Raw genomic sequence first — 17,539 nt, forward strand, 5'->3', positions numbered from 1 at the left:
AGATATCTATCTCCCCTTTTCCTTCCCAGGTGTTGGCCTACCAGCTCCCCAGCTCCACCTCACTGAAGACCCTGCAGGGCTCCAACCTCAGTGTGAGCTGTGGGGATAACGGGGAGATTGTAAGTGTTCACTCTGCTGGCACACTTATCTCCCTCACCCCTGCTGCAGGATCCACTCCTGCAGACCACACCATGCCTTTGCACGGCCCCCACGCAGGGTTAGGGGCACCAAAATTCATTGGTCATTCCCCAGTACATGACAAGAGCCACACCAACAGATTCTAGATGGTTTGCAGGACAGTTTGGAGCTGTCATTTGCTCTGTTGTAAGACGCTACTCATTCAAAACAGCTCTCAGTTAACTTGAAACTGAAATAGCAGCACACTTTAACTTCTACACTAAAATACCAGTGCAAAACCACCAAGATCAGCTTGGTTTGGAACCCCAAGAATGTAGCATCTGCATGCAAACTCTCGCATGTAAGCGCTTACGAGCTAAGATTGCAGGCACACACATAGCCTGTTAAACTAGAGCAATGTCACATTTTTCTTTGCAAATGTATCAGATCATACCTGGCAAGCACCTAAGTCTAAGTATGCAAAAGGTTAACTTGGGGACATAGACTGGCATACTCTGTCCTCTTCAGAAGACAAAAACATCATAGAACTATAGGATGGTTTGGGTTAGAAGGAACCTTGAAGATCATCCAATTCTACCTGTCCTGTTATGGGCAGGGACACCTTACACTAGACCAGGTTGCTCAAAATCCCATTCAACCTGCCTTTGAACACTTCCAGGGGTGGGACATCCACAGGTCTCTGGGCAACTTGCTCCAGTGTCTCACCAACCCCACAGTAAATAATTTCTTCCCAATATCCAATCTAAACCCACCTTCTTTCAGTTTAAAGCCATTACCCCTTGTCTTATCATTACATTCCCTTGTTAAAAATCCTTCTCCAACTCTCACATATCCCCACTTAGGGACTGGAAGGTGCTCTAGGGTCTCCCTGAAGCCTCCTCTTCTCCCAACTGAACAGCCCCAGCTCTCTCAGCCTGTCTTCGTAGCAGAGGTGCTCCTCTGAGTATCCTCATGGCCCTTCTCTGGACTTGCTCCAACACATTCACATCTTTCCTCTGTTGGAACCTCAGAGCTGGACACAGTCCTTTAGACACAGATCTGCCCATTATAGCAGGTTATATATGCCCAGGTTGTAGCATTCAGCTATAGGAAGAGAGGCCCCAAAATTTGGTTTGAGCCCCTATAGCTATCAAGTTTGCTTACAGGATAGTTTGACACACCACCTTGTCCCAAGAGCATTCCTACAGAGAGCAGGAACCCAAGCAGGAGCGGGCCATGACTCCCCATGTCCCCCTCTCCCCATGCCATCTCCCAGGGCGCCCTGTTCCTGAACGATGGACAGTGCAAGGTGGTGCAGCGGCAGCTGGAGTTCGACGGGGGCATCGCCTACGGGATCAACTGCCTGCTGATGGAGCCCAGCCTGGGGGGACGCTGCGACAGCTTCCTCACCGTGGAGTTCATGGTCAGTGCCCATTTCGGATCCCTCACCCTGACAACGACACAGCCCAAGGGCCAACGTCCACCTTCACCGGGCCAGCACTCCCTGCAGCTCTGGTGCCCCTGCCAGTAAGCCCCAGTGCTGCGGGGTGGCTGCAGCTGCTGCACTGCCTAGAGAGAGATTAAGAAGTGCAGCACAACGCCTGAGAGGTGCACAGCAGAAACCCTGTATCCACATGAAGCAGCACACAGAACAAGTGGTTTCAGTTAAGACCATAAAAAAAAAAAAACACCTTCCACATGCAAGCAAAAATCTGAGCAAGGACAAGTCTTTCTGTTGTGTCTTTAAATTAGTGGAAGTTCACACTATGGATTTGTCTGTAGAGATGGCATTTACAAAGTTCCCTATTACAAAAGAACAGCAGCACAGGGTATGAAGAACACAAGATAGAGAACTGCCTACTCTGTCTCAGTCTCTGGCATTTCTTGTTTTTAACACACTTGAACAGGCACTGTTAGCGTGGAGGAAGTTTCCTCTGGGAACTTTGACGGGTCCCACAAATGGGACATTTTGAAAGACATCTTGAAGTGGTTTCAAAACCAAGTTGACTTCTGTTTAATTTGAATGTATGAAAAAATTACCTAGAAGTACAGTAATTTTCAGGTATTCAGTGTTTAAAAAGAGGTTATCGGAACATATATTTCAATCATAAAACCAATAATTGTGTATATCCCATCTGCTCAAGTTGCCTCTTGTTTATGATTTCAGTAAATGAAATTAAATAGATATAATTTCCTCGGACCTGGTCAGTACTTCCTGAGAAGTAAACATTTTTCTATCCTCCAAGTTAGACATCCAGATCTGATACAGATCATGTCAATACTTGTTTGAAGAACATTCATCATCTCTTCCCTGTTTCTTTAAATCCAGAGCAGTTTCTTCTTCCAGAACTTATATTCTGGTATCAAAACTATTTTCTTGCATTTTTGTGGCACTAAATTATTCCAACTATTTTGTTGTCACTCTCCTCTGTCATTTCTCCAGAATTTTCTATTAATTTTTTAAGTGCAATAAGCTTTACCTTTTCTCTGCTCATATTTTCTGCTCTCATAAAACAGACTTTTTGTCAAAGCCAAGCGGCCTTTTGTAGCCATTATTTTAATATGCTTTTTTTTTCCCTTTTCCAGGGGCATTGTGCTAGCTGCTTCAGTAACACTAAATGCCCTCCAGGGACAAAACCAAAGGTAATACATTCAATTCTCACTTGTAAGCAGTCTAACCTGCTCTTCTCTGTATTTCACAACAGCAAACCAGAAAAAGCTTCTTAGAATAAATAAAAAGAGAACCTTCAAGAATGCTACCACACAATTAAGTGGAAAAGCTGTCCCTGGGCAAACATCCAGGTGCTGGTGGTGGGGAATGCTTGTTGGTCTCACACAGCATCCACTGTAAAAGTGCTTCAGCTGACTCCAGAACAGCCCCTGCACTTTCATTAACAGTGTTTAGCATGTCAAGAATCAGAGAAGGTGGGGGTCTCATACCCACACTCTCCACACATCACATTTTGAGTCAATGAACATCAGAAATTATAATTTAAAGAGGAAAAAAACCAAACCTCCACACAGCACTCCTTTCCCTGTGTTTTCCCCCCTCCTCTCTCTGCACTGGCACATGTGACACGCAGGAAGGGATCCACTGGTGCACCTACGAGTCCTATGGGCTGCGGAGGGATGGTTGCCGTAGGAACTGCTCCATGGTCATCCACATAGCCAAGTGCTGCAAGGGCTACTTCGGGCCAGACTGCCAAGGTAGGATTCCCACCCACGTGGCCAGCCTGTGTCCCTCCCCTTCCCCCTCCCCAGTACAGCTGTGTAGCTCCCAGCAGACAAAACTGGGAGAATTGGGATAAGGGGCATGAGGAGAGACCAGCTGCAAGATGAAAGAACTTGGTTGCAAGAGCTGAAGAACACAAAGTGTTAACTGCCTTTTCAATTCAAATTATCTCCTTTTCACATTTAGAGCAAGTTTTAAACTCCATAGTAGCAGGTGAATGCTATAGAGAGTAAATGCTGTCCTGCTGAGCAAGTCACCAGCTGAAAGTCCTTTAAACACAAACAGGCTCAGGTTCACTCAGCAACACCAGAACACACCTGAGAACCAGTGCATGATTGCTCAGCCACAGACAAGTGCACTCATCAGCAGAGTAAGCTCAGAAATTGTAGTTCTGAGGAGCTGGAGATGGTTTGGGAGGCTCCATCTCAGCAATTTGTTAGCAGACGCTTCCAAAGTGTGCTCATTCACCTGCCAGCCCTGTAGGGGAACAGTACCAGGATCCCACCAGGGCACACAGGGTCACAATCCAGGTCAGCATCTCTGCTGGCAGATAGGTCCAGCCACACATAGCCCTGCCAGCTTGCTCCGTCCCAGTTTCACAGAGACACATGCAGATCCCATGCAGTTTTGGCCATCTCAGCCTGAGCCACCCTTTGGGGTTGTCCTGACAGCACACAGACCCAAAGAGATGCACAAAAAAAGTCTTGATTTAGGCAGTGCCATTCACAGATGGGTCTGAATGAGCAAGCAGCCAGATAACAGCACCCACAAGTCAGGGCTGGAAGGATCCTCAATGCCTTTCCGATAGGAGCTGTCAAAGCACGTCAAGGAATTTAGAGCATGAGGCTCACAGTAGCCGTAAGTGTCACAGCCACTTCTGCACGCCTCAACAGAGATGCAGTTACAGGCACTCCCTGCTCAATGATTTTTACAGACCAGTAGGTAACCAACAGCAACAATGAATAAACATGCACCTGACCTAAAGAGCCACTTCTCTTTTTGAACCTTTCAGCTTGCCCAGGGGGCCCAGAGACCCCATGCAATGGCCACGGCTCCTGTGACGACGGGTACACGGGGACAGGAGAGTGCCACTGCAACAGCGGCTTCAACGGGACGGCGTGTGAGCTGTGCTTGCCAGGCAGATACGGCTTCACCTGCAGGCGTACGTTTGAGCTCCCTCTCCACATCCATGCCCATGTCAAGCCTAAACTAGTCTGTCAGCAAGGAGTTTCTCAGTGAGCCAAGGAACGGTTCCCTCTTAACACAAACATTTTTCCTTGGTGCCTCCTCACACCAGGGGATGGCACAAGGTCTCAAGGCCAGGAGTGCAGAGGCTACGTGGCTGTGTCTGCACAGGACCTCCTACTCTTAACACGGTACATAAGTAATAGAATAGAAGCAGAGCCTCCACCAACAAGTGGTTTAGCTGCAACACAGCTTTCTCTTCCATCCCCACAAAGCTTAAGAGTATTTTAGCCATGTGGTTCCTCAAGGAATGCAGGAGGCCAAGGCCATGCACTACTTCTGCAGAGAAGGAAAAGGACACCAAGATGAGGGCAGTTTGTGAAGAGGGACAGCCAAGCAACTGCTCACAAAAATCCACCTCTCTGTGGTTTTAAACGTGAACTAGGTGGGAGCAGGATCAATATCTCCCTTTAAACTTAAATTCTTTCCTGACATAAAGCCTTCAGATAAGAAGCTACAACATTAATGCTTCCATCCTAACCCTGTGCACCTGTACTGCTCCTGGGGCACATGGGATAGGAGGGTATAGGCAAGACAACAGGCTTGGACACAGATATTCAGGATTATGCTTACCTACAAATCATCCACTTTATAGCACACCATAGCATAAAATGTATGAGCCATGAGCTTGAAACCAGATTATGAAATTTAAGAGAAAAACATTTTATAGCCCCTTCTTTTTGATGTAGATTTAAGTCAACCAAAAATTAACTAAGCAGGTGAAATTTTAAAAAGCCAGCAAGCAGAGCTCCTTTTCAGCAGGACAGGTATTCAAAAAATCAGTTCCACCAATCCCACATAATTTTCTTCTTTAAACTACAATACTTCAGGAAGAAGGATAAGGCCATAAAGGATTCTACAGCATTAAATTATAAAATAGAGAGCCATGAATAATTTTTTAAGAAGGATTTAGCACATAAGTTATTGCAAGGCCCAAAGAGGAAGGGGAAAAAACATCACCTATAGATTAAATCACACCTCAGGTTGGAGGGCAGAAGGAGCAAAGCCTCATCTATAAAAGGAACTGAAGGAATCCAAAAGTTTTTAGTCATAAAAATATCTGAAACCTAAAAAAAAAATATAAGTAACTTGTCTACATTTTACAGCAAAGCTCACTAACCTCATATGTGGCTTCCTTACTCAGCTGGACCTTCCCCCACACAACAACCAAGCACTCTCCCTCCACGCACCTTGTTTTTCTCGGTCCTCCCTGCAATTAGCAGCTGTTGCTCATTAGGACTGATTTGTCTGGTGTTGTGGTGCATGGGGTCTTCAGCTCAGCCATTAACTCTTTCCTGCCACAGTCCTTTGTGGAGTTTGCTACTCCTCTGCAATGTGCAGATCAATACTCATTTTCATTGTCAGAGGCACATTGAACTAATGCCAGTCATAAAATCATAGAACTGCAGGATAATTCAGATTGGAAGGGGTTTCAGAAGGTCTCTAGTCCAACTCCCTTCTCAAAACAGGGTCACTTCTGAGCTCATGTTGTTCAGGATTTATCCTGTCAGGACTTGCAAACCTCCAAGGATGAAGATTGCTCAACAACTCTGGAAAGTCTGGTCCTCTGCTTGACTGGCCTCATGGTGAAATACCATGAAGTTAGGCTCAGATAAATTATTGCTGGATAATACTGTATCTAAACTGACATGATTGTGTTTCTCTAGAGCAAGATTTTCCCCTTTGCCACTCTGCAAGTGATTTCTGTGCTTCTTTTCCAGCTTGTGAATGCAAGAACAACGGGCAGTGTGACGAAGGATACTCAGGGACAGGACGATGTTTCTGTGAAACAGGATGGACTGGCCGGCTGTGTGAAACCAAGCTAGGTCTCTGCCTGCTCTCACCAGACTCTGTCCATGGAGCCATGGGTTGAAAGCACTTGTAGTTCATCAGAAGGTTCCCATAGATAAGAGAGAAAGGGTTAATAATGTTAGGAGCCATCTAAGAACACTTAGGGACTCTGCTCTGGACTGAGGACAAATCCTTTCAGCCCACTGTCTCCTCTTTTGTGACATGGCAATAGGAGTTCCCACCTCCCCTGTGGAGGGGCTTTGGGCTGTGGCAGTCAAAAACTAAATGTCTTAGAAGTTTCCCAGTTAACCAGACTGGTATGAAGGGTTCTCCTTGTGCATGAAACAAGGGCATGGTGGTACAAGAGCTCTTTCATTCCAGCTGTCCTGCCTTCCCTGCAGCTCTGCCGCCAACGTGCTCCCCGAGCTGCTCGGCCCACGCCGTCTGCACGGAGAACAACACGTGCCAGTGCAAGCCCTTGTACAACGGGGACGGGATCACATGCACAGGTGAGCTCCCACCCCCTGCTCACAGCGAGAAGGCAGCTTCTTCCCTCCTCCACATGCACGTGAACACAGTTACTGCCCACTATGACATGTTGCCTGTCCAACCTAAAAACTTCCACTGTGCAGCAAGTGAAACAAAGTTAGGATATAGAGAGTTCAGCTTTTTTCTGAATCAGAAGGCTGCCTTCTCCAGACTTTATCAAGCAGGACCATGGGCAGCAAGTGCCCTTCAGTCAAGGTTTGAACACAACAGGGTTTTAAGCTGGGTTTCCCTCAGAGGATTTACACTGGGACTTGATGATATCAAAGGGTTTTTCCAACAAAAATGATTCTATGATTTATTTTTATGACTGTAGGCAAGGCAGTTCCCTGGTAACACTGCTACAGAAAGAGTTGTTCTTTCTCAGCCAGGTGTCTTACATCTTCCAAACCTGGCCAGAAGTCTGAGGGTTGGTACCATGTCCCCTGAATCAAGAACATCCTGACAAGGCCTTCAGAGGCCTAAGAGATAGACTTACAGAAATTCAGTAATGCCTCAGGAAACGGAAACAGCTTTTTTTTTCTTAAACAAGTATTCCAGTAGTTTTAGTGTGAAAGGACTGGTGATGGTTTGTCTTTATGAAGAACATCCTCTTTAAAAGCAGACTTTACTCACTTATTTTCTTTCTTCCCCTGCAGCTGCAGAACTGTGCAAACAGAACAATGGTGGGTGCCACAAGGCGGCTGAATGCACACAGCACGGGGTGAAAGTCTTCTGTAGCTGCCAGAAGGGATACAAGGGAGATGGGTTTACTTGCCTTCCAATAAATCCTTGTGCTGATGGGTTCAACGGAGGCTGCCACGAGCATGCCATTTGCATTGTCATAGGCCCTGTAAGTTGAATGGTTTCAGTCCCCAGGAGGGAAGTCTGACACATTTCTCCCTGGTGCCAGCAGAAGTCTCCTCTGGCTGGATGGCACTCTGTACCTTTCTAAATCCCTGTTTTCCAAAACAACTTTTACTTAGCTCCAACCTACTTTCCACATCAGCTTGGTATGCTTTCAGCTGAAGGGTGAGAAGCAATCTGACATCTTTGCTCTGGGGAATGGGATAACACAGAAGATGAGATGTTTTGCATAAATAGTCTTTCTGTCCCACTCTTAGCTCTCCCTAACTGGATATCCTTATTTGCTGTAGGAATTTGTTAGATCAAAATTAAATACATTTTGGAAGCTAAACAAAGTGACAGCTGGGAGAATAGTGTCACTTGTTCGTTGCTTGAACTCAGCTTAAAAGCTCCACAGCCACACGATACAAATTCCATGACCCACATAGTCGGTGTGGTTAGGGAAAACTTGTGCAGGTGACTTGATCCAGCATTTGTCCTGGTGCTTCCAGGATCACTTCTCCATTCCACTGGTGTCTTGCCTGAGCTGTCTTCCAGGAGTGATCTAGAAAAGTCTTGCTGATAATCCATTCCAGCTGTCAACCCTCGCAGTCCCTGGATGTCACCAATTCCTGCTTGGTTTATAGCTCTCATTTATTACTATCAGTGGGCCATTAAATTCCATTCTTGCTCCCATGCCCAGCCATTTAAATACCATTTTGATATGTTTGCCATCCGTTTTTGTGAATTATGTGTCGTATAACCCTCCAATGCACGTTACTAACTTTGTGGATGAAATTATGCTTTGGTGTTAATTCAGCAAAGCACCCGAGTACACGTGTAAATGTTTGGCTTAGTTGTTAGTAGCAACTTTTCTGTTTGTCCATTCCTGCTTACATCAAATGAGATTTTCCCAACAGTTCAGAATGTTGCCTGAAACACCAGTTTTAGGTCAGCTAAATGCTTGTCTTGGCCTTTTTCCTTCTCTCTCTGAGCAGGACAGACGTAAGTGCGAGTGCAAAAGCAACTACATTGGTGATGGGCTGAACTGCTCCGTGATGCAGCTGCCCCTTGACCGCTGCCTGCAGGACAACGGGCAGTGCCACCCCGACGCTGACTGTGCTGATCTGCACTTCCAAGGTGAGGAGGGCACACCTTGCACACCACCAGCCCTGTGCCCTGAGGCCAGTGGCACTATTAGCTTGCTCAGCCCTCTACCTCTGTCCCTGTGAAACAATGAGATTGCAGTTGGAATGTGTGCTTACATACTTGGCAATACCAGCTCCATGAAGCAACATGTGAGGGCAGTCCAGGTGGGAATATCCCTAAGGAATCAATCTGTTCTAACTACGTTTCACAAAATTCACGGGTATTCATATGGCACAGCTGGCTCTGCATCCAGGCACAGAAACCCCTTCAGGAAGAGCTGGTCCTTCTCTCTCTTGCAGACACCACGGTCGGGGTGTTCCACCTGCGCTCCCCCCTGGGGCAGTACAAAATGACTTACAAGCAGGCCAGGGAGGCCTGTGCCAATGAGTCGGCCTCCATCGCCACCTACAACCAGCTGCTCTACGCACAGAAGGTGAGGAGGCCTCTCCGAGGGAGGAGATCCCCAAAGAGCACTGAGTCACAGTGTAAATTGAGAGGGAGGAACGAGGGGGCTGCTCTGCGCTAATAAGCATAATTTGCCCACCTTTCCTTCACCTATGCTCCCTGGTATGTTTGGCTGGGAGTAGTTTTCAGACTTTTTATTGGTTTCATGCCTGTTCACACAGCACTGGAACCACTTGACAAGTTCTTGTTTCCAGTGATGATGGGGTGAGAGGTAGAGTCAGACTTTCAGAGTATCTTCCAGGGGATTTTAATTATTACCACTTCTTAAAGAAATGTGCACTTCAGAATTATGCTTAATTTATTTCTTTAAAGTAAGTCTCCAGGAATCTTTTTCTCAAATGCTGTTAAGTTAACAGACCCATTTCCACTTTGCTTTCATTGAGTACATTACAGGCAACACGTTGTTGATGTCAGTAGGGTAAGCATCTCAACTCGGGTTTGCAAAACTTGTTTTAGAAGAGTGGGTCAGACTGACTGTCTCTTTCTAGCTCCTTCCAACTATGGAAGGAAGAAAGACACTCACTGTTTAGAGACACCTGTAGCAAAATGTGAAGCTGGACCACAGCCTGTACATCAACCTACTTCTACTGAAGATTCAGACTGCAGCCAAAGCTGCAGGTTCTCTGTGCCCCATAGTCTAAATGTTTCCCTCAAAGCAGTAAAGTCAGCAATGGGGCTGGCTCGAGCACTCCTGGTCACTTACATTGTACTTTGTGTTGGTTTGTCAGCCCTATCCACACAGGCAAAAGGTGGGCTGGCACACCACAGAATTGCGCATCACCTTTGGCTTTCACATCCTCCTCTGATGCTGCCCCACTTTCCAATCAGGGAGGCTTTTCCAGGAAAGGCTTGGTTGGTCCCCTTTGGCAGAGCTCAGTGCAGGGCAGGCTGCAGGACAGACGGATGGACAGAGCCCATTCAGATCCACAGGAGGGGTGCTGGCAGGGCAGGTGCTGCCTGAGCACCCCAGGGGCTCTGTTCATTCCATCTGCAGTTCCCCAGCCCCACCACACAGCTTTTCCCCTGCGCTTTTCCCTTCTGGCTGTGCTGACCGCAGGCGAGGTACCACCTGTGCTCTGCCGGCTGGCTGGACGCTGAAAGAGTGGGCTACCCCACCGGCTTCTCCTCCCCAAACTGCGGCTCCGGATACGTCGGCATCGTGGACTACGGGAGAAGAGTCAATCTGAGCGAAACCTGGGATGTTTTCTGCTACAGGGAGAAAGGTAAGAGGGTCCTTTGCCACATCTCTCTGTGCAAACGGGGGCAGCAGCCCCGATTTTGGTTCCTTCCATCAGCCACCGGCTGCTAGACAACACTGCAAGAGACTTTGCCTCTTTTTTAACTTTAAAAAAAAATCGTAACCTGTTGCTTACAAGTTGTTTTTCAGGCACAGAGCCACCTAAAGCTTTCTTGGCAAGGGTGTTTGCCCATACAGCTCTCCATGTTTGTACCTTTCAGAGGTGAACTGCACCTGCAAGCCAGGCTATGTGGGAGACGGCATCTCCTGTAGTGGGAACTTGCTGCAAGTGCTGATGTCCTTCCCAACTCTGACAAACTTCCTGTCGGTAGGAACCAAGGATGGGGTGGGAGTGCAGCAAAGCAGGCCCCAAATGCTTTATCCAGGGTTTGCTTTACTAGCCCAGCAAACACAGGCAATAACAACACACCAGTGAAGCAAGGAGGAGTGGTCTAACTCTGCACCCTCAAAATCAAAACTTAGTTACTATTTTAATTACTTGCCCCAGAGAGGTTTCTGGATTCTAAATTCAATTGGAATTAAAAGCCTGGTGCAGCTTTAGCTTAAAGGAGACTCTGCACAACTTCTTAAGCATCACAAGGAGCACGGTGCTTCGGAACTTTATCAAATTGCTGCTGGGAAAAGGCAAAATGTTAAGAGTTCCTTTCTTGTCACTACTCAGAATGTGTCACTGCTTGTCACTACTATATGTATAAGCAGCCTCAAAGACAACAGGGACCCAACTTCTGCAAATCCGCTTAAGATGTGTTCGTCAAATCAGCAGCTAGAGCTGGGTTTTGAATACGAAATTGCTTTCTAAAGTCACTCCAGAGCTGCTTTGTGGCTAATAACAGAAAGTTCCTTTGTTGTCATTCATACGGTCTCATCTTTTCCACTCTCCACACAAGAGTGCACAATTGTTCTTTAGTAAAGCTGGATTTTGTTTCTGCCTAGGATATCATGGCTTACTCCAACACCTCTAGGAAAGGGAGAGAGTTCCTGCGGTACCTCACAGACCTGTCAGTGCACGCCACTCTCTTTGCTCCCAATGATAGTGGATTAAAGGAAAATGAGGTCAGGGGTTTTTCTTTTTTTCCTTCCTTGTTCTATTAACACTTTTTAAACAGCTATTATGAGTTTCTGCATCCCATTAAAATTTAAGCTTAAAAAAATAGTATGATGTGACTTCTGTGTAACCCCATATAATTTAAACTGTACTCACAAAAGACATGAATTCATTGTTTCCATTTCCCTTCCATGGTTAGGGGCGCAAGGTTATCGAGTGTTCAAGTCACTACAAAGACTTTTCCATCAGGCATTTTAGTTACCCTGTTATGGAGGAGTCTGCCTCAGATGAAGTCTGCTCCAGCTCATTAGCATTGAGCACAGTTACTTGAAGAAAACAGCACACAGCTTTGGTATTTCCCACAAATACATTAAAGGCATCCATTCCTAACTTTGTTCCTATGCTTACCCCTTTTATTCTTTCTTTCCTTCCTTCGATCAAACACTGTCTCAAACAATTCACAAGGGTTCATGCACTGGTTTACATCTTCAAGCTGTTTGGAATATCTCTGAGTCTCATCACATCAGGTCATCCTACAGAGGAATGAAATCCTTTGTCCTGCTGGAATTAAGGTCCTGCCTGCTGCAGGCAGCCATCAGAGGCCAGCAGGGACAGAAGGTCCCACTGTTCCCATGCAGATTTCCCAATAACCTCTAATGCTACTGCACTTGCTGCAGCATTAATAGCAGAGGGGGAAAAAAGGGTCACAGGCACTTAGCCTACTAGTAAATCCAAAGGATTAATGAGATCCATTAACACTCCTTGTATTTTGCCCCTCATTTGCAGACACTTTCTGGGAGAGACATTGAGTATCATCTATCTAATGCCAATATAATGTTTTATGAGGACTTGACCAATGGAAGCACCCTTCTAACTCGTCTAGGGAAAAAACTCCTCATTACAAACTCCAGGGGCCAGGAACATCAAGTCCCCACTGCTGATCAGGTACCTTTGTAATAAATTTCCCATCTTTGTGCTTTTCCCCCTCTCATGCTATACCCTGTGATGGGGTGGCACACGGATCTGGAGGGCATTTTGATAAGGTTAGAGTGGGCAGCAATGAGACTGAGTTTAGAAGGCTCTTTCCTGTCCAGAGACTGAAGGATAGGAGCTGGCAAACTGCAAATTTACAAACTTGCAAATGGACATGCTCTGACCTGCAAAACACAAAGGAAGCTGTTGAAGTGGCTTTCGGGAATGGAAAAATGGGGATATGGGCTTCATTTAACTCTTCTCTCAGCTTGGCAGGATTATGGGGGAGATGGCTGTGGGATGAAGAGATGAGAGCAGCAGCTTATAATTAAAAAAAAAGGTGTTGGCATTTGTAAAGTTTCTTGGTAACTTTCTGGGAGAGGCAAGAGACACCAACTCAGCCGTGCTCACGGCAAGCAAACTCCAGCCAGCAAACTCAAGTGGCAAGTGGCTTCCTCCACAGTGAAAGTGGCTGCCTGGCATCAGGAATAACAGCACTTCTAGGCAGAGCTTGGCAATTTCCCAAAGATCACAAAAACCTTTAATTAGAAAAGAAATAAAAAGGACAGAGCAACATGAAGGCAGCACGCAGGTAATGATGATGGCTACTTCATGCGCAGGAGAACCATGACCAGCCTGGGGCCATCCCCAGCTGATGTCCAGGGAGGCAGCAGTGTGAAACCCCCTGTATTTTTTCTCTCTGGGTGTCAGCAGCTGAGGTGGGGAAATCATCTTAACATCAATTTCAGTACCAAAGGGAGAAGGGTCAAAGCTCAGCTCTCATTCCTTCTTTCCCTGGTAGAGTGAGATCCGATATGTGGACAGAAGTGCTATTGTTGAGTGGGATATAATTGCTTCCAACGGGATAATCCACATCATTTCAGAGCCTCTAAAGGCTCCATCAGAACCTGTAAGTACATAGTGATTTAGGTTTTTGGGGTGGTGAGAGGTAACTGTGTCTTATGTCACCCTAAACTCCTTGCTGACATTCATATATTCCCAGTTTCCCTGACATACAAGCAGCTTTCAGCTTAAAAGGTTACTTTCAAAGAGAATTAGAAGTTGAAAACAAGGTACCAGTGATACCAAAATATTTGTCTGAACAATTTCTTCCCACATTTATAAATTTATTTTCTTTATATAACATAGTGGAGCTCATGTGTGTAACAGAGATTTTAAAGTTCCATTTTAGTTCTTCCAAAAAGACCTTTCAAGATTCTAAGGAGCATTGTTTACTCTTGCTTTGGCATTCATTCCAATCCAAAACAACAAGGTTTTTTGAAAACAGATACCTTTTGCCTGCATGAATTCCTGCAAAGCTCCCAGTTATCCAGCTGTCTCCTTGGTCCACAAGGTGTAGTGATGGACTCAGCAGTGCTGGGTGAACGGTTGCACTCGATCTACTTCAACATAAACAGTTCTATGATTCTGTCAAAAGGTCACATTTAGATGTCTCTAGGGAACACCTACCAGGAAACCCAAACACAAGAACAGCTCAGGACTAGAGCATAGCTCAAAGGGACCCTGCATGGGTGCTGTAACCTGACCAGTATGCACCCATAGCTCACTCACCCTTTCCCTTGCTTCCAGGCTCCTCTCCATGCCAGTACTGGGACAGGAATATTCTTTGGCATCTGTCTAGTTACTGGAATTGTGGCTCTTATTGGATATTCTTACCTCAGGTTCAGGAAGAAAAACACAGGCTTCCAGCACTTCAAGGTAGGCGGCGGGTGGGAACACGAAGCAGGGGGTGGACAACACTTCCCCAGACCCACTGCACTTCCCAAATCCACAATCTCCAGTTTCTCCAGGGGTTTTAAGCTAGATTAAAAACCCTCATCACTTACACTTGAACTGTTCAGACAGACACAGAAGAAGTGGGGAAGGGCTCACACACTTGCCTTGGGCATGAGCTTACAATTGCCCTCAGACCTCTCCACCCAAGTGTCTGCTCTCACAGACACTTCCAATGCCAAGGACTGGCCCAAAGCTCATTTAACTACACCACAGCAGTGCAGAAGTCTTTGCCTCCCCAGAAAGCTCACCCTTAAGGAAGCAGGCAAATACAACCACTGAAAGGGCACCTGTCCTCCATTGCTATTTATTTTGTTGTTCTGGAGGTTGAAACGTTTGATAGAACATTAATAACATTTCCTAAACTATAGGAAAAAAGCCAGACCCAAAAAACAAACAAATTGAAATGCCTGTAGAACTGAAATGTGCAGGTTTTTATACTGATGCACTTACATGCTTGATTTCTCTTAACTAATTTTGCTAGCAACACATAGATGCAAAACCAGCCAGCAACAGCCAAGCTACAGAGAGGAGGGATGAGAAAAAAATATTACAAAATACACAAGAACCAAACCAAAAGAAAGTCTACCTAGAAGTGAACAGAAATCCCTTCCTGTTCTAGTCCCTGCATGTAACGTGAATCATCTTCTAGAAACAAAGCCCAGGAGTCAAGAGCCAGGGTAAACACTTGCATTTTTAAGTGGTGTCAGTGAGAGCCCTTAGGACTAACCAGATGCTTTTTACTCCAAGCACAATTTCGGGGCCACACTTCCTCTCCCATTCTTCACTGAGGCTTAAAAATAACAAGGGAGAGGAAAAGAGACACCAGTGTTAAGTGACCTGAGATAATACAACAGCCAAAACCACAGTTCATGCCCAGAGACAGGTTTAGACAACAAAGCCAGTTCAATCACAACACTGCACCAGCAGTTAGTGAAGCACAAGTGCCCCACTTTATGCACTGGAGGAAGAAGATGAAACTTAAGTTTGGGTTCTCTTGTGTAGTCAAAAGATGACACTGACACCACGTCGCTGGACAAGTCACAGCCTTCAAATATCACCAACCCCTCATACGAAAGTCCTTCAACAGCGACTTCACCAGAACCTACTTATGATCTTTTCTCAGTAAGTGTTCATTTTGCTTTGAGATTGAGACACTACTAATATGGTGGTAAGAGGGAATGACTTAAGTGAAAGAAAAACATCTAGTTGGAAAATAAAAATTAATGCAAGAAGCCAGTATTTGAGTTCCTGGCTCTCCTGTCTCCCTGCTGCTGGAAATTGGGTTTGTCTCACCTGTAGTAAAATCAAAGCTGTGGTCAACAGCTGCATCTCAAGTCCACCTTCAAAGACAGCTGAATTAAACTGGACTTCAAATGCCACTGGATGACAGTGACATGCCCATACAAACTTAAGAAGCCTTCTAATTTGTCTTCACGTCTCCTTGCTGAGAGCCATGCTGGCACTCCAAAGAATTTGAAACACAGCAGGGAGGGGGCTGGGAATGCAGGGAAGGAAAGAGCACATCCTCACCAAGGTACAGAGTCTAAAATCAAAATGCACCGTTTTGCATCCAGTAAAAGGACTTGTTTGGTGCAAAAATGTCAGGTGCCAATTCTGGCATCTGTATGGACAAATCTGCAAAAAAGTTACTTTTGTTTCTTAATGTAGTGTTCAAGTCTGATTTTCTTTTTACTCTATTTTATAGGACTCAGATGACCAACAGCTTGTGATGAGTGGTCCTCATGATCAGAATTAAAGACCAAATTTGGCATTAGTCAGCTAATAAACACATTTTATTTACACTTACTGTGAAAAAAAGAGCACCTACATTACAGGGAATAAAATCTTGTTACAAACTAAAAACCAAAAGAGCACAGCTTTGTTTAAGATGCCTTCTATATAGCTCACAAAGATACCAGCCTCAGAAGTGTGGGCTGAATCTGAGCAGTACCAACTATGAGTGCTGAAAGCAAAACTGAGTCTAAACTAACCAGCCCAGAAGCGGACACCTCTCTGGGAAAAGCAGCTGATTTTCACTCACCTGCTATTTAACTGCTTTTATTCTTCTCCACAGACTTTAAAATGGCCACAAGCACACAGGGCTGTTAACTTGGCAAATATCCTAAATTTTCTAGTACTCCAGGCCTGTGCTTTCATTTTGGCTCAGTTGCAACTAGAACAGGCAAGTGTGAAATAGAACATGTGGTAAGCCTCTATTTTTAAACGGAGGGGATTTTTTTGCTAGTTTACTTTCCTGTTAGATATTCAGCAGCAGGAAACCACCATCCTGTCTGTCCCCTTGCCTCCTCTAGCTTCTCTGTCTTTCCTTGAACTTGGCTTGGTGTTTGGTTTACATCTCACCTCACTATACAAAGGGAAGCAGTAACTGAGGCAGCTTTAGGAAGAAATGCAGGTGTTAGGAAAGCATCCAAATGAACCATTTTTGTGAAGAGTGGACTATGAAGATGAACACCCCCTTGCCATGCAGAGTCTGCATTCGGTTCTTCAGGTCTGAGAGGAGCAGCAGCAGCAGCTGCTCCTTCCCATACTGTATTTTTACCAAGCACAGTAGTAACAGCTGCCACTGTCACCACACACTATTAGAAATGGATCAAACTTGAGTTTGACTCACTGTCACCTCCTTCCATCAAAATATTAATATCATCATGATAACGTGAGAACATGGAACAAACCACAAAACAGAAAGAGAAGATTTTCTTGCTGGCAGTAGTAACATCCCCCCAACATGTAGGGGGGCAGGAGGGAAACCCAGGAAAGCTTTAGTCACCTCTGGGAACTACGCCAGGAGGCCTTCCCTCAGAGCAAGGTGGGGGGAAAAATCCAGGGTTGTTGATGCACAAGGAAGGGAGTATAATGTGTAAATACACATTCATCTGGATGAAACAATTTCCTCAGCTCCTTCCCCCGTCCCCCTACACAAGCCTGCTTGTTTTCATGGACATTAGAAAATTTAGAACACAAATGTGCTTAAACACACAGTCACATCTAGGAGAGTTTTCCCCACAGAATTTAGCAATTAATACAACACATGCTCTTTCCTTCTCCCCAGTCAATCAAAATATTAAGGCTCACAGAG

General features: G+C 45.5%; 1 protein-coding gene across 1 annotated transcript in view; it reads left to right on the forward strand.

Annotated features, from left to right (window-relative positions):
• Window positions 1–16,198, forward strand: part of STAB2 (stabilin 2) — a gene marked incomplete at both ends in the record, with an annotated part of 76,237 nt that extends 60,039 nt beyond the window's left edge. Inside the window, 18 exons of the mRNA XM_082281178.1 lie at window positions 30–119; window positions 1,394–1,540; window positions 2,704–2,760; window positions 3,201–3,324; window positions 4,362–4,511; window positions 6,316–6,420; window positions 6,787–6,894; window positions 7,570–7,763; window positions 8,755–8,896; window positions 9,205–9,338; window positions 10,428–10,593; window positions 10,829–10,935; window positions 11,562–11,681; window positions 12,460–12,618; window positions 13,448–13,555; window positions 14,236–14,364; window positions 15,445–15,564; window positions 16,148–16,198. Coding sequence (XP_082137304.1) covers window positions 30–119; window positions 1,394–1,540; window positions 2,704–2,760; window positions 3,201–3,324; window positions 4,362–4,511; window positions 6,316–6,420; window positions 6,787–6,894; window positions 7,570–7,763; window positions 8,755–8,896; window positions 9,205–9,338; window positions 10,428–10,593; window positions 10,829–10,935; window positions 11,562–11,681; window positions 12,460–12,618; window positions 13,448–13,555; window positions 14,236–14,364; window positions 15,445–15,564; window positions 16,148–16,198 — 2,211 coding nt within the window. The remainder of the gene's footprint in view (window positions 1–29; window positions 120–1,393; window positions 1,541–2,703; window positions 2,761–3,200; window positions 3,325–4,361; window positions 4,512–6,315; window positions 6,421–6,786; window positions 6,895–7,569; window positions 7,764–8,754; window positions 8,897–9,204; window positions 9,339–10,427; window positions 10,594–10,828; window positions 10,936–11,561; window positions 11,682–12,459; window positions 12,619–13,447; window positions 13,556–14,235; window positions 14,365–15,444; window positions 15,565–16,147) is intronic.
• Between the last annotated feature and the right edge of the window lie 1,341 nt (window positions 16,199–17,539).

Source organism: Coloeus monedula (assembly GCF_965178545.1).
Source record: "Coloeus monedula genome assembly, chromosome: 4".
Taxonomy (NCBI): domain Eukaryota; kingdom Metazoa; phylum Chordata; class Aves; order Passeriformes; family Corvidae; genus Coloeus; species Coloeus monedula.